General features: G+C 60.3%; 1 protein-coding gene across 3 annotated transcripts in view; it reads right to left on the bottom strand.

The window, feature by feature from the left end:
- The window catches only part of HDAC4 (histone deacetylase 4), a 241,325-nt gene that overhangs the window by 49,615 nt on the left and 175,656 nt on the right, over positions 1–16,054 (bottom strand). For all 3 annotated transcript variants that reach the window (XM_082658828.1, XM_082658829.1, XM_082658830.1), the window contains 4 exons: positions 15,146–15,262; positions 14,858–15,056; positions 10,498–10,736; positions 2,496–2,735 (listed from right to left, as the gene is read on the bottom strand). In XM_082658828.1, the coding sequence (XP_082514954.1) occupies positions 2,496–2,735; positions 10,498–10,736; positions 14,858–15,056; positions 15,146–15,262 (795 nt within the window). The remainder of the gene's footprint in view (positions 1–2,495; positions 2,736–10,497; positions 10,737–14,857; positions 15,057–15,145; positions 15,263–16,054) is intronic.

The raw sequence follows: 16,054 nt of genomic DNA, 5'->3' as shown, positions 1-16,054 counted from the left end.
GAAGCCACGCCGACGGGGCTCGACAGCACTCCCGGCCAGTCTGGTTTCGACCAGGACCACTTGGTCTGCACGCCAGAAACTTGGATGAAAAGCACATCACGGCGGAAATGCGACTTCTTCTCCATCCCCGACCTCTTCCCTCTCCTGGTCTCACACGTCCTCACGCCAGGACGGGAAGGACGGCTGAGGCAGAGACGGCCAGGGCCCAGCGGTCTGGGCGTCAGGGCCGGGGGGTGTGGGTGCACCTCTCCGAGGCTTGGACCCAGAGCGCAATCCCCCGGACCCCACTTTAGCCAAAAATAACCAGAGTAAAAGTGGGTGGGTTAAACACACACTTTACAAGCTCCTTTTTCACAGAAGGTATCTTCCATGTGAAGAACGGGCTTCTGTGAGAATGCCAAAAGGTCCGAAAGCGGGAAGTTTGCAAACCAAAGGGCCTCCGCCGGATGAGACTCTAGGGCTCGGAAGCAGGGAGCCACAGCCCCTCTGCTGAAGCTGGACAGGCCCCCCCATCACCCCTTCCCTGCTCTGGACTCTGAGCCAGCGGACAAGCACACACAGGAAGACGCCACGGGGACCGTGGGCTGCGCGGGAGAGAGGCGCTGCGCCCACGGGGAGGTGGGTGCTGGATCTGGGGTGGAGTCAGGGGAGAGGTGGAGGTACCAGCGGTGCGGGCGGCCGCCCAGCCCCTGCCAGAAGCGCGGGGAGCGGGGGCTTCCTCCCCGGGCGGCCACGGAGGGGAGGGCAGGACACCCTGTTCAGAGGTGCTGGAGAAAGCAGGGCTCCTGGGCGACTGCAGGCTCCACGGCCAGCCCTGCCCTTGTTCCTGGGGGAAACGCTGTCCTTTGGGAAGCGCGGGCCCCGGTGAGCAGCAGACCCCCTGGACGAGGGCCCATGGCTGTGCCGCGGCCCTGGGGGCGGCCTCTGTCCGGGCTCCTGACCTCCTGCCTTTAGGAAGCAGAGTGGAGAGGAGAGAGCCCGGAGCCCCTCCCAGGCGCTTCCTCCCCTTCTGCTGACGGGGCGCCCAGTCTCTCCAGATACGAGCCGCCTACAGAACGTGGTGCCCGTCTTAAGCTGAGACCTGCACGTTGTTGCGTGTGCACCAAGCTCCCCCGAGAGGGGCTCTGCTTGTGGTTCCCCAAAGCACACAGAAAGCAGGTGTTTCTGATAACTGTCTCAGGCTTGGAGTACAACGAGGATAATTTTCCTTAGTGAACGCTGGCCACTTTATCATTGACAAGACACTAGCCCTAAAAAATTGTCGCAACGCCTTCCAATTTCATACGAGCGTACGAACAGCAAGCTGAATTCCAGTTATAATGAGAGGCTGGCTTCCTTCAAAAACGTGCGAGGCCCACGCCCCCCAGCACGGGAACAAGGCCCCAGCTCAGGCCCCGTCACCTGCAGGAGTCTGCACAGCACAAAAGACAGCGGCTTCCTCCTGCTGGGACCTCCCTGTTTTCATTAAGCATTGGTTCCCGTGCACTTTGCAGAGTGGTGTTTAGCGCTGAGGCTGTGGCCCGAGACAGGAGACCGGCTGCCCTCCGAATGACAAATAAGAAAAGCAACACAGCGCCAGCCACCCGCGGTGCCCGCCCTGGCGTGTGGAGCCCGCAGAGAGGGCTGAGCTGCGGCCTGTGCGGGGTCTCCAGAGAAACCTATGAGCTGATCCCGTGTGTCACCTCCCGCCCCAGTCCAGATGCCCCCGGGTGGGCAGACGAGCAGCAGAGGCGCCTGGCCTGGGCTGCCGGGCCAGAGGAGGAGCTTGGCTGGGCAGCCGGCACCAGCAAGGAGGGGGTGGGCAGCAAGGCCCAGCAAGGGCCCAGCAAGGAGGGGGTGGGCAAGCCGGGGCCCTGCACGTCGGGTGCTGAGCTCCAGCACCGATGAAGGACACGATTTGATATCAGATCCCACTCCTCAGATGCCCTGGGCCGGATTCCGACTTGCTGGCCGGCCGCGCTAGCGTTTCCCTGACCTGGCAGTTTTCCTTTTCACTCAAAGTCAATGAATCATCCCTCAGATTTAGTCATCAGTCTTGTGAGTTTGTTCATTGCATGTCAGTGCCAGGGAACCTGACCCGCTCTGGATACCCGGGCCAGGCTGCTGTGCTGCACCTGTAAGGCTGGTCGCTGGTGGCTTCTTGGCCCCCGAGGTCCTGGCTCCTGATCAGATGCCACCCAGCTTTCTGATCAGTTAAAAAACCAGCCTCCCTCCCCACGTTTATGCTGATCCCACCAGCATGTGCATCCGTGTTCAGCTACAGCCTGTGAACCTGAAGGAAAAGCATCCCTAAGGAGTTCAGGGCCTGTGCTTAGCCGGAAAGCAGGCGCGTAAGTGCCCACAGCGGGCAAAGGGCCAGTGGCCCTGGGCGTGACCCGCTATAACACAGACGTCGCACCACACCTCCCTCCCGCATCGCCAGGGAGACGGGGCCTGGGCGGCGGGTGTGGAGGAGGGCACCGCCCCCAGGGCCCGGCCCTGCTCAGCGGGGTCACCTGTCTGAACAGCAGCTCCTGCTCCGTGGGCTGCCGCTGGCCCGGCGCCACGTCGTCCTCGTCGCTCTCAACGGGCTCCTGCTTCACCTGCACCCCGGCCAGCGTGTGCGCCTCCTTCGGCCCTGAGGGCCGGTCCAGGAACGGCTCCTCCAGGAGGGCCTGGTGCTCGCGCAGCTCCTCCTCGGTCTCCTCGGGGTGGCTCTCGGGCTGCCGGGCCGGCTCGCTCGCTTTGGGGATGATCTGCAGCACAGAGGGTGGGGACGGAGCGCGGTGTGACGTGGGGCGAGCGAGATCGCGGGACAGGAGAAGGCTGGTCACAAAGCCCACACCTCAGAAACACCGGGGCCAGCCCCTGAGGGCGCTGGCACACGCGCACGCCCGCACACGCGCACGCACAAAGCCCACACCTCAGAAACACCGGGGCCAGCCTCTGAGGGCGCTGTTACACACACACACACGCACACACACGTATGTGCACACACGCATGCGCACACGCACACACAAAGCCCACACCTCAGAAACACGGGCCAACCTGAGGACGCTGTTACACACACACGCACGCACGCACACCCACCCACACAGACGCGCACACACGCACACGCACACGGGTGGCAGGTGCTGTCCGAGGTGCTGAGAAAGGACACAGCCCGGCATTTGGTACCTGCTCTTAAGCACGTGTGTGCCTGGCACAGCGAAGTGCAATGCAAGTTACAGGTGTGGACCCACGTCCACACCTGGGCGTGAAGAGGGAGGCCTCCTTCCTTCGCGGTCACAGCTGCTGGGAGAAACCTCGCCCGTGCCCCTCCCCTGCCACCTCAAGAACACGCGCGTCCCAGACGCCGTGATGACCCTGCCTGCCAGCCCCCGACGGGGCACACGTGGCTCCCCTGCTCTCCCCTGGCCTCTGCGCCCACTCACGCCTCGCTGTCCGGTCTGCCCTGGGCCTGCTGCCCGGACACCACGCTCCTCAGCAGCGCGGTCCTTTCCCTGCTGAAGGTCCCACACGTCGGTAACCCCCAGACGCAGGTGCCCGGCCCGGGCCTCGCTCCTCATCCCCAGACCCACCGCCCGACGGCCTGGTACGCATCCTGGCTCAGCACGGACCCCCGGGGCACCGGCTCTCGCTGGCCCTCCCCCTTCCGTGCCTGCCCAGCACTGCCCATCTCACGTCTCTGGAGAGCACACTTCTCTCCATCCTCACGCTCTGCTCCCGTCCTGCACCGGGCAGCCTGCATCTCCTGCTAGATCACAGCCACGGCCTTCTGAGGCCCCTGTCCCGTCCACCTCCGTGTGGCAGTGACAGTGGGCTCTCAACGTGCCACCACCCTGTCTAAGCCCCTGCAACTCTTCCTCTCATCCTTACTTTGCTCCTCTGCCGTCGGCCCCGCTCACCCTCCCCTCCACCACGCCATGGCCGTCCTGACATCACTGCAGTTTCCTCCTGACGGGCTCCCCACGGCTTCCCTCCCTCCCGGACGCCCCTGGGCTGACGCCTCGACACCCCTTAGACCTCCAGTCTTCTCCGGGAGGCGTCCTTTGGCCTTCCGGGTGGGGGCTGGGTGATGCTCACCTGCGTCCGCACCCCCAGGCTTTTCCAGCCACAGGAGTCATTGCAGCTCTGCAGCTGCCGTTTACATGGCCGCCTGACCTGCAGCCGTTCAGGTGAGGGTAGGGGCCACTGCTGACTTACCCACGGGGCACGTGGTAATTATCCATTAAACGTTCACCTGAACGACTGGGTAAGTGAATGAGCCGTCCAGGGAGTGGGAGGGTCAAGGTGGAAAGTGAGCAAGGCCAGCAAGGCCAGCACACCGGGGGCCGCAGGACAGCAAGGGCCGGCCCGACAGGGACGAGGCGGGGACCTGGCCCGGCGTGCGGGGGACCAGCAGACGTGCAGCCCAGAAGTAGGCGCTGTGGTCGGCCGGCCCGCCAGGGCCTGGGAGGACAAGGGCCTGCCCTAGCCGCTGCGACGTGGGGGAAGGACAGGGCCATGCAGCAGCAAGGGGGCAGCATGTCCAGGCCCGGGACACTGCAGAGGGAGGGCCGTCCAGGATGGCGCCCTGGGTCTCGGGTGACGAGGCTGCTGTCCTGGGCACGGGGGCCAGAAGACAGACAGGTGCTGGGGGCACAGAGGTCTCGGCCGTGCCCGGCCTGAGGGGAAGTGGTGAGCTGGGAGGAAGCTGAGAAAGAGGAACAGACGCGGGGGCCCCTCCTGTGACGCGGGGCCCCCTCCTGTGACGCGGGGGCCCCTCCTCTGACGCGGGGACCCCTCCTCTGACGCGGGGACTCGGGCACAAGGAATGTCTCAGAGCAAATTAATACCTGAACTGCTTGACTTTCTGTAAACTGTGGAAGAACGTGCCCCAAATTTCAAAGCCCCCGGCCTGAAGGCCGCTCTCCACGCACGATCCGTCCATTCGCCGTGGGGCAGATGTGACTGGTGTCGGGGCTCTAAGGAGACGCGACGCTCTCGAAAGCCCCTGTTTAGGTCCCTGCCATGCGAGAGACCTGCCCTGCAGGGGAGAACGAATCTTGCCACCACTCCTGACTCTGTTTCTAGAAGGAAACCGAGGTCTTCCAGGAAGCCTAGTGTTTTCTCGTCCTGGGCGTTTGTATTTTAAAAAGTCCTTACAGAGCCACCTGTGCCCTCACCCACACCTGGATGCGGTGAAGCCTGGCCCACGAGGGATGGATTCGGGACACCTGTGCCAGTGCTGGTATTCCATTAGCTTGTAACCAGCCAGGGGTCAGCTGTACCCGGCGGGTACCAGGGCTCAGCCCCAGAGGAAGACTGAGCTATAGAGGCCCTCCTCAGCACCTGCCTTACTTTGCTGAGAAAATAGAGTTTTGACTGGGCTAGGGGTTTCTTTTATGTGATCATCCCCTAAGTTGTCTGTAATGAACACTGTAAAGGAAAGCAACCTACGAAAGCCAAGCCGTGGGGACCCCAGGCCCTTTCTTTACACCTGCCCATGGCAGCTTCTCATCAGGAAGTCCCAGTCCAGCCGGAACAAGGTGGCCACAGCTCCGGGAGCAGGTCAGCGCCGCTTCAGCGGAAGGCAATGGGGTGTGAGTGGAGAGGAAGCCGGGGCGGGAGGGTGCTGGCTGGCAGACAGGCTCAAAACCCTAGTAAACCATCCGGCAACCTCACATCCAGGCACTTCGACAGAAGAGGGCGCTGGGCCTCTCCCGGGCCCCGACATGTCCGCAGGTGCCTCGAAACCTCAGCAAATGGCGTTATAAGCCTTGGCTTTAGGACCCACGGGGTCAAAGCTCTCTCGTTTCCGCTGTCCCCCAGGGCCTGGCGCAGAGTCTGATAGGTAACAGGGTGGGGTTTGTGGGAGGTTTATTGAGCGTGGGGCCTGAGAAGGTGGCTGGGGAACAGACCCGGTGAGAGGACGCCACGGCAGAGGGATGGGGAGGGAAACAGGAAGGGGGGACAGCAGCCAGGACGGATATGGGAGTGGCCAAGGCCCCTTGCGATGCGCTGGAGGGCAAGGGTGTGAAAGAATTGGCAACAATGGACAGCGCGGTGGAGGTCAGGGAGAGGGACATGGGGACAGGGACGGGGGGTGGACAGCAGGGGGCGGGCATGGGGCTGGGGGCTCCCAACACCATGGACTTCACCCTCCAGGTGAAGGTCCCGGAGGTGCTTTCTCAGAGCGGGTGGCAACCTCCTCTCCGCTCCGTGGAAAGATCCCAAAGGGTCAGGGGACTGCCTGCAGGGAAATGACCCTTGGGGGCTCAGCCAGGAGGGGGCCGAAGGTCAGCAGAGAGGTGGGTCCTGGCACAGTGAGGGGAGGGCGGGGCAGATGGAAAACGGAAGCGGGGAGCACAGATGCTCCAGGCCAGGCTCGCGGAGGGAGCCCGGGCGGCTGAGGGCCGGGGAGTGGGTACTTCGGGGGAGGTGGGGACGCCACGTGGACAGAGGGGGCAGGAGAGAGGCTCCCGCAGGGGAGGCCGAGGGGGAGGGCGGGGCCCCTGCAGGGGACTTGGAGAAGCAAGGTCTCTGTCGGGAGGGAGGCCGCGCGCCGTGGCCCGAGGGTGGCCTGCAGGGGGGTCACCCGGAGGCTGCGCCTGGTCCTCAGGACGCCAGGCCTGCTCCAGGCCCTACGGCAGGCGGCCCCTGAGTGGGTAAGTATATCCGGGGACGCAGTGGAGGTGGAGGCCCCGGGAGCAGCGACCGAAGGGTAGAGGGTCCTCGTCGTCCGGGAGGAAACGGGGTTGTGACAAAGCTGAGAACATGATCACCGAGGAGACGAGGAGAGCAGCCACGGGAAGGTGCACTGTGGACAGAAGCTCAGTCCTCGCTCTCTTCCGGCATCTTCCTTCCAAATCCAAACCTACAGCGCGGTTTCGAGAACAGTGCAAGACCCTTCACATGCCCTTCGCCTGGACGTCAGCGGACGGCGGCCATGGAAACAGGCAGAGGCGCCTGTCCTTCTGCTGACCCACGGCGGGCTGTCGGGCTGCCGGACCCAGCCGGCAGACGTGTCAGCACGACGCTCTCCCCAGAACCCCGGGGAAACTGTCCACCGTGGGGCTTTGAGGGACGGGCTTAGCAACCGTACCTGCTGTATCTGCTGTGTTCCACAGATGAATTCAGTACCCGTACCCACTGTGTGTTACGTGTGAACTTAGTAACTGTGTATGATCCCGGTGACCTGTATTTAAGTTTCCTCCATTGTTCCAATAACGCCACTCGTGGCCTTTTTGGTCTGATTTGGGTCCAGCTACAGGTGAGAATTTGTCTTCAGGTGTCCTGTACGAGGCTGACATTTCGGGAGAGTCCACGTACTCTGTAAAGTGCCCTGGAGGTGGAGGAGGGCTGCCCCCTCAGGAGAGACGTGGGCGGTGCCCCCCGCGGGGCCCTCGGGTCGGGCGTGTGTCCGTCGGCGTGGAGCCGGGCCGTCAGGGGTTGGGGTGGTGTGATCGTGTTGCCTGCGGACGTCAGTGCGAGGTCTGTGGGCTGTGTTCTACTTCTTTCCATGAATGACGGGCAGAGGGGTTCAAGGGCTGGATGTGCAAGCCTCAGGTTTCCACGTGCGTCCTCTGTCCCGTGTGGTGGGGTTCCTGCCCCCAGCCCGGGCACACTCGCCCTCGCCTCCCAGGTCGGCCTGGGTGAGGAGTGTCCCCGCCCTTCCCCCTGCAGCTTCACTGTCAGGGATCCCAGGGGCACGACCCCCATCCCTGCGGCCCGTCCTGGCAGGGCCTGGCAGGATGCAGCACCTCTCGGGGGGCGGAAACTCCACACTGGGGTGGGGGGGAGGGCTGTCCCTACGTGGCGGCCTCCCTGTGACGCCGAAGGGCCTGCCACACACCTGCCAGGGGTCTTCTCTCAGCAGTGACACCGGTGTGTGTGCAGCCAGTCTCCTTGGGCCATGGCCACAGGCAGAGGTCTGTTTCTCTCCCTGTCCATCTGTGAAACGCAGCTCTGCATCCACAGGCTGGGCCGGTCACTCAGCAGATCTGGCTCCGTGAGAGGAAGGAAGGCTCGCTGCGAGTGAGTGCGACAGCGGAGGTGTCGGCGGTGATGCCGCAGCAGACGGGACAAATGCAGCAGCTCTTTGTCTCCCAAAGACCCTTAGGATCTCGGGAGCACCCTCTCATCGATTAAACGAGAACAGATGTAAGCCACGTTCATAACAAGAAGCTTCTAAAAGCCAGACTAGAGTTCAGGGCCCAGACCTAACTGGTGAGCAGGCCAGTATTTAAAGGGCATTGGGTACACTCACCATTAGACACGCAAACAAACGAGGCCCCGTTTTCGTATTCACAGTGGAGGCTGAACAAGCAGTGAAGCACGCGAGGAATGGCTGCCATCCCGGCGCACGCTGGCCAGGGCTGCAGGGAGCCGCTCGGGGGCCGTCAGGGTACAAGCCCCCGGAGATGAAGGGCAGAAACGTCAGTGCTGGCGGTACTAGATGTGACTGTCAGCTCCCTGAGCATCCCAGGGGAACAGCGTACAAACACTTCAGCCAACTGTCGTTCGCTATGGCAAATCACTCAGAACAAAACCCAGGGGATCAGCCAGCTTCTAACTCCCTCTGTGAAGAAGGCACCACACACGGACAGGTGCTTCCTGTCTCCCTAGAACCTCCTACCCATCCATCACTCGGTCAATGACGTAGTACAATAAGAAGCCGGTTGGGGGCTTCCCTGGTGGCGCAGTGGTTGAGAGTCCGCCTGCCGATGCAGGGGACACGGGTTCGTGCCCCGGTCCGGGAAGATCCTACATGCTGTGGAGCGGCTGGGCCCGTGAGCCATGGCCGCTGAGCCTGCGCGTCCGGAGCCTGTGCTCCGCAACGGGAGAGGCCACAGCAGTGAGAGGCCCGCGTAGCGCAGAAAAAAAAAAAAAAAAAGAAAAGAAGCCCGTCAGTATTAGGAAGGTGACGTGAAGTGCCTTTGACGCTTCTGACACTTGGCGATGCCCCGCTCGTCCACCCTGACCAGGGGCCTTTCCTGCCCGAGTGGGGGGCTGGCTTCAGTGGCCCCTCCCACTACTGACACCTCCCTGTGCTGCCTGGTAGGAAAGCCCGCGCAGCCAAGGGGGCTCCGGGGCAGGGCTGGTGAGCCTGTGTCCCAGCACCTGGTGGGCGGCAGGGGTCTGGGCTTGGCCTGCCCTGAGCGTCTGGCCTCATCCCTGGAGAGGGCAGGGTCCCTCCTCACCTCTCCACCTTGCACCTGCCAGGCACGTCCCACCTGCCGGGCACCTCACCTGCCGGGCACCTCGACACATGACCCTTCCCTCGTCCCTGGGACCCTCCCATCCCTGACCCTTCCATCCCCCAGGGAAGCAGACAGAGGCCTATGCGCACCTGACAAGTGGAGCACAGGTGACCCACCCGAAAGGGGAAATGACGGGTGAGTTTTCACAGGAAGCAGACACGTCCACAATCAGGGCTCGCTGCCCCCGATCCACCAGCGTTCTCACGTTTCCTTCAGAAAATGCCCAAAGTTGCTTCCTATCACCTCAACCTCTTATTTTTTTAACAGCTTTATTGAGATGTAATTCATATAGCATAAAATTCACGCCCTTTAAATTGTATAACACAGTGGTTTTTAGTATGTTTACAGAGTTATGCAACCATCACCATAAGCTGCTTTTAGAACGCTTCCACGCTCTCATAAAGAAGCGTCGCACCCCCAGCCCCTGGTGACCACCAAGCTGCTTTCTGTCTATGGGTCTGCCTGTTCTGGACGTTTCACGTGAATGCAATCACGCACCATGTGTTTATTAGTCTTTTGTGCCTGGTCTTTTTCACTCAGCACCACGTTTTTGGGGTTTACCCACGTGCAGCCTGTGTCGGTGCTTCTTCCCTCTTTGTGGCTGAGCAACGTCCCGTCGTATGGACGTGACACGCTGTTTATCACGCACCATGTGATGGGCATGGGGGCTGCCCCCGGCCCACCCATCCGGAGCAGCGCTGCTGTGAGTGCTTGTGGCCAGGCCCTCGCCCTGAGTTCTCCCGGACAGATGCCCCCGAGCTGCCAGGCAACGTGGTCGCTCCACGGTTAACCTTCGGAGGAACCGCTGGACCACGTTCCGAAGTGGCTCGTCTCCTCTGACAGAAGGAGGCTTCACTTCGAATGTAAGCATTAGAAACAAGCCACTCAGAGCTGCTGCCCCTCCATCCCCATAACCAGCAGGGCCCCGCTAGCCTCGCCGCTGCTTCCCGCCGGAAGGGGGCCCCGAGTGACCGTCCAGACCGTGGAGGGATGCAGACCTCTGGGCGGGAGCCCTTCCGACGAGGCTGCTGCAACAGGTGGGCAGGGCACGAGTGCCAAGGGGCTCAGAACCCGTGCTTTGGGGGCCCCGTGCCTCCGTTGGGGCCTCTCTGCTGCGGGTCTGCTTAAGAGGGTTAAGTGCCCTTAAGAGACCCCAGAGAACCGTGCGGGCCAAGTAGAATAACCCCCCGGGAAAGAGACGCTTCACGCGCACAGCGCGCTGCAGCCGCGCCCAAGCCCGCAGGCCCCACCGCCCGCCGCAGCCCGGCCTCACCTTGCTGAGGTGCAGCTGCGGCTGCTGCAAGTGCTGCTTGTGCTTCTCCAGGAACTGCTGATGCTGCTGCTGGACCACCAGGTGCTGCAGTGCCTGCGCGCTCTGGGGCAGCGGCGCCGACTGCGTGCGGCCCAGCGGGCGGTGCTGCCGCAGCTTGTGCACCGACGGGGACACGCGCTCCGCCCCCACCAGGGGCTGCGCGTGCAGGGGCAGCGCTCCCAGGCCTGCAAGATAGCGGTCTGAAGAGAACACAGGGGGGAGAGGCAGCAGAGGGGAGGGGAGAGGGCCGTTGAGTGACTGTTGGAGGCCGGCCGGTCTGGCACCGCCTCCCTGCAGCCCGCCGGGCCTGCTCTAAGCTTGGGCTTCAGGGCAGAGGCCTTCCATCATCTGGTCCCCGGACAGCCAGGTCCAGGCCGTAAACGAGAATGGTCCCGGCACAAATGCCCTCAGAGGGGCCCCGGTCCGGCTGAGGAAGGGGCCAGGGTTCTGGTGGCTCCAGAGTGTCCTGGAAGAGCAGGCTCCTCCCCGACAGCCCACAGAACCAGGGTCTGAGGATCGGTGGTCCCTAGGGCTCAAACCATCCTAAAGTTCTCTTAAAGCATAGATTTTGTACACACAGAGGGCATTAACACTTTAAAAAATCCTGATGCACATTGCCAAAATCTCTTTCTATGAATTTCTGGAAAGCTTTTGCTACCAGCTGATAGGAAAAGGGCAGCTTGGCTGTACCCGTGCCTGGACTAAGTTTTTCAGTTAAGAATCTATATTGATGGGACAGGGTCTTGTTTGAATCTGTGTTTGAATCTTGTTTTAAAATGCAACCTCTTCACGCAAAACCCAGGAAGGTAAACGTTTTTCCTCCTGTATTGCTTTGTATTCCAACCATCAGTATTTTTTTTTTAATGAGTGTTGATTGATTTTTATTTATTTATTTTTGGCTGCGTTGGGTCTTTGTTGCTGTGCGCGGGCCTTCTCTAGTTGCGGCGAGCGGGGGCTACTCTTTGTTGCGGTGCACGGGCTTCTCATTGCGGTGGCTTCTCTTGTTGCAGAGCATGGGTTCTAGGGCACGTGGGCTTCAGTAGTTGTGGCGCATGCGCTCAGTAGTTGTGGCGCACGGGCTTAGTTGCTCTGCGGCATGTGGGATCTTCCCGGACCAGGGCTCGAACCCATGTTCCCTGCATTGGCAGGCAGATTCTTAACCACTGCGTCACCAGGGAAGTCCCAGTATTTTTTTCTTTCACAAATTGTTGGTTTAGATAGTTTACCATTTTTCCCCAGTTCCATGGGCAAAAGGGTATAACAAACCCATCCCAGGCCACCTGAGTGTCTGTTCCCTGGCACCTGAACAACATTTAAACATCACTCAGGCAGACTATGACCCCAGATCAGGGTGTCTGACCAGGAGAAACAGCAGGTAAACTGAAATGCCAGCTCTTGGCTTCTGCGACGGGGCACCTGCCTGAGGTGGCCCTGCTGACAGGTGGGTGGCTCCTGCCCTCCCCCAGGGTCTCCAAAGCCAGTGGGGCTGTGTCGCTATGTTTAGTCGAGGCTGAGACCCCCGGTGGGTACGGACTCTCAGTCTTTTCCTGGTCCCTTCATGGGGCTATTTTTGAATTAAAAATACTACTTTGTGCCAACAGGAAAAAACCCTCAACCCTAGCAAAACTGTCCCTTGTTACCTTTTCAAAAAGTTAATCAACCACAGTTCCCTAAGCCACCATCTCTTTTTATCCAAACCAGTAGTTTTCTGGAAAGGTAAGTTATCTTAAACTTTACTGTCTGCTTGACTACTAAATTAAAGTGAATAACTCAAAATGCATTCGAGATAGAATAGAATCGTTCTCTCCCCAGCTTTCTAGAAAAGTATTTTTAAAAAGAACGGCATCATCGTAAAGAAGTCTTTCAGAATTCGTCAATTGTTGATGTAGGTATTGTGGGGGATTAAACCATTTCACGGAGATAAGGACACGCCACACAACGCTGCATTTATGGGGTTAAAAGGCTACTTAGTTACTGAAAAGGTCCCTTCTTGGAAAACATCCCTTGTTGTTTTTAAAGCTCCTGTGGGCCCCCAAGGACGAGGGTGTAACAGGTGATGGGACAGCAGAGCCCTGCGCTGGGGTGATCTGGGCCGACCCCACATCATATCCCGCAGAGAAGCTTCTCTCGCTTCTAGAGGAGGGAATACTAATTCCATGGAGATCTGACGTCCGGTTGGACACAGGCTCAGGAACAAGGAGCTCAAGTGGGCCAGCGAGGCTGGGACTCCGGTTCCTGCTGCTGTTGCGGGTTCTCCAGGGCTCCCTTCTCTCTGATCTGGGCCTCCAGCAGCTTGACGACGGCGCAGACGCCTGCCTTCACCGGGCGACGCCTCCCAGAGGACACAGGCCGTGGTTCCCGCGGGGCCGTGGGCGTGCGCTGACAGTGGAGAGGTCTTACACACCCCGACGCCGGCGATGCTTGGGTTGGACACGGAGCTGCCCGGGGCGCAGGCCTTTCGGGCTGGAGCCCAGTTTTGTTCTGCCTCCGTTCCTCACCTCTCACCCCCATCCCACTCACCCCAAATTTGACCCCAGTGCCCCTGGAGGGTAAAACTGTGGGGCTACCACGCTCGGGGACAAATGCAGTGATCAGCATCACTGAAAACTGGACACCCTGACCTTCCAGTAGCAAAGCCATCAGCTGGCAGCTAGCTTCCGGTTCAGAACCTAAAGATGACCCCTTAGATCATTAACGAGAGTTTTTGATGATAACTCAAAAGCAGTTGGTTTTCAGTATATGTTGTAAAACTTTCAAGCACGAGGGCACAGTAAATTAGGATCAAATTCTGTCCTGGATGGCCAGCTGCCTGCAGAGGCCGGCTGGGTTGGGCGGGGGGAGGGCCCAGGCTGCCCCGCCCATAGGGACCTGCTTCTGAGTATTTGTGAAATGATGCGGTTCTAGCTCTGACACTGTCTGTCTGTCCATAGTGACCACCAGCAAGCAGGCAGGTCTGTGGGCCGACCACTGGGGAACCTCAGGGAACCTGCCGGAGGCAAACCTGCAATGACCCTTCCTGACTCTGCTCAGACACCCCTCCTGGCACATGACTCCATTGCAGAAATGTCTACCGTGTACCTTCCAGCACAAAACACCGCGGGGGGTGGCAAGGTCGTAGGAAAGAAAAGCCCAGCGTCTGTTCTCCAGGGGGAAGGAAGCATGCCCAGAAACTGCCTGCAGAGTGCCCGGGAGGAGGGCTGGGGGGCACCGGAGTGGGGCCTGATGCAGAGGAAGGGCTCTGAGAAAAGGGCGGTGGGTGCGGAAGGTGTCGTGCGGGCCCTGCCAGTGCTGGGCGAGCGGCATCCCGCGTGCTGCGCGGGAGGAGAGAGGGAGGCCTACGCAGGCTGCTTCCACGCTGAGAGCTGGGGCTACGCGCCACGCCGGAGCTGTCCGACAGAGCTTCCTGGGCTGACGGAGTGTTCCACGTTCCTACTGCCCCACAGCCAGCGGCCACGTGAGCATCTGATGAGTCGCGTGTGGGACTCCCCGTCAAATCTCTCCCTCTGCTGTTAGCCTTCAGTTTCAATGTGGGTGGCCACACTGGCCCCGCTCTGGACCCTGGCAGGGCTTCCCGGGCCTTCCTACGAGTGTAGGGTGACTCCAGAGATCCCAGGATCAGGGAGGGGGCGGGGAAGGGCCCATGAGACCCCCAGGAAGGACAGACAGGCCAGCAGGGAAGTGAGGGAGAGAGCGAGGTTGAAGGTTAAAAACGATGAAAGACCAAGAGTCACCACCACAACCAGAGCACCTAACAGCTGAGGAGGGAGTGAGGTCAGGGCCACCCCGCTGATCCTCAGGGCTCAGCAGGCCCCTGTAAAAGCCAGGGAGGAAGCTGAACACCCCGCTGGGTGGTGCCTGGACCCGGGGTGATGACCCTACGGCAGGGCCCCCTCATTTCATGGCGAGCCCCACGCACGCCGTCACTCGGAAGGTAACACTCTTACACTGTTGTTGCTAGGCAAATTTCACAGCAACTCTATTTTTTTCTAAATATAACCACCCCTTAGATGGGGCACATTAACAAAAATGTTACTGCTAATAGAAACCCGCTGCCCACCAGAGCCAGCCCTGGGCTTCCATCACGTGTCCGACGACCCGAAGGGCAGACCCATGAGGGGCTGCCAGCCTGCTCTCGGGAAAGTAACCAGGAAGTGTGTCTGATGCTCCTGCTTCCACGCACCTGGCTCTGCGAGTGGACTTGGTCTATCCAGCCACAGCCGGGCATGCGAGGGGCAAGTCCAGAAGTTCTGGGGGGACAAGCCACCCCGCCGTCCCTCCCGGGGAGCCCACGACGGCCTGACGCGGCCTGCAGCATGCTCACCTGTGACGAGGGGCGTCTGCGCGGGCGGCTGCTCCAGGAGGACCACGTGCTGCAGAAGGGAGCTGGGAGTCGCCCCCGAGTCGCGCTCCAGGGGTGCAGTGCCCAGGTAGGAGGTGAGGTGGGTGCCGGGGAAGAGCGAGATGCGTTGCTGGAGGGCCGGGAGGGCCAGTCTCTCGGCCTCCTGCTGGCTGGCCGCCCCCTGGAGAGGCACAACCAGGCTCCCAGGGTCAAGGGCCTGGGACAGCCGCCCCACGCCACTGCCACCCAGACCCGTGGGCACCCACTTACCGCGGAGGGGCCGGTGGCGGGAAGTCCCAGCGTGATGTTGGGCAGGGATGGTGACGTGTACAGGGGCAGCGGGCCCACCGAGCCTTCTCGCGTCACGAGTCTGTGTGCCAGGCTGGTCTGGGGACAGAGCACACAGGGCCATCACACAGGCTCTGCACTGCCAAGCCTGGGTGACACTTGCCAAGGCAAACGACCACAGAAAACACTTGGCGGCAGACCATGCCCAGTTCTGAGATCCCCGGTACAGAAATCTATTAACGAGGACAGCACGGGGGCAAACACGGCATTCAAAGCAGGCTACAAGCACTGCAGCCTGATTCACAATTCTTCACTCTCTTGTTTTGTTCTTATTCAATTCACTCATCGTTGTAAACTATCAGAATAAAATCTAGGACAATATATTTATCATGAGAGGTAGAAACCAGAGAAGAAAGTATTGATTAAAAAAGAAATCCCGGGCTTCCCTGGTGGCGCAGTGGTTGAGAGTCCGCCTGCCGATGCAGGGGACGCGGGTTCGTGCCCCAGTCCGGGAAGATCCCACATGCTGCGGAGTGGCTGGGCCCGTGAGCCATGGCCACTGAGCCTGCATGTCCGGAGCCTGTGCTCCGCAACGGGAGAGGCCACAGCAGTGAGAGGCCCGCGTACCGCAAAAAAAAAAAAAAAAATCCCCTTACATAAAAGGCAAATAATGGTCACAACAAGGTTGGCAACGTATAGTAGAGACAAAGACCAATATATAAAGAACATGCAAATCAAACAAGTAGTGAGAAATGACAAAGAAGAACCCGTATGGAGAAAAAAACTCATAGAAAAAAAATACTCAACATCATCAGTAATCTAAAAACATACCTAAAAATCTAAAAACATTTAAAAACCTATCCAGTTGGCAAAGATTTTCAAAAACGACTA

This window comes from Grampus griseus (genome assembly GCF_964374135.1).
Source record: "Grampus griseus genome assembly, chromosome: 7".
Classification (NCBI taxonomy): domain Eukaryota; kingdom Metazoa; phylum Chordata; class Mammalia; order Artiodactyla; family Delphinidae; genus Grampus; species Grampus griseus.
The sequence above is the reverse complement of the archived record's forward strand: the minus strand, read 5'-3'. Positions and strand labels throughout refer to the sequence as shown.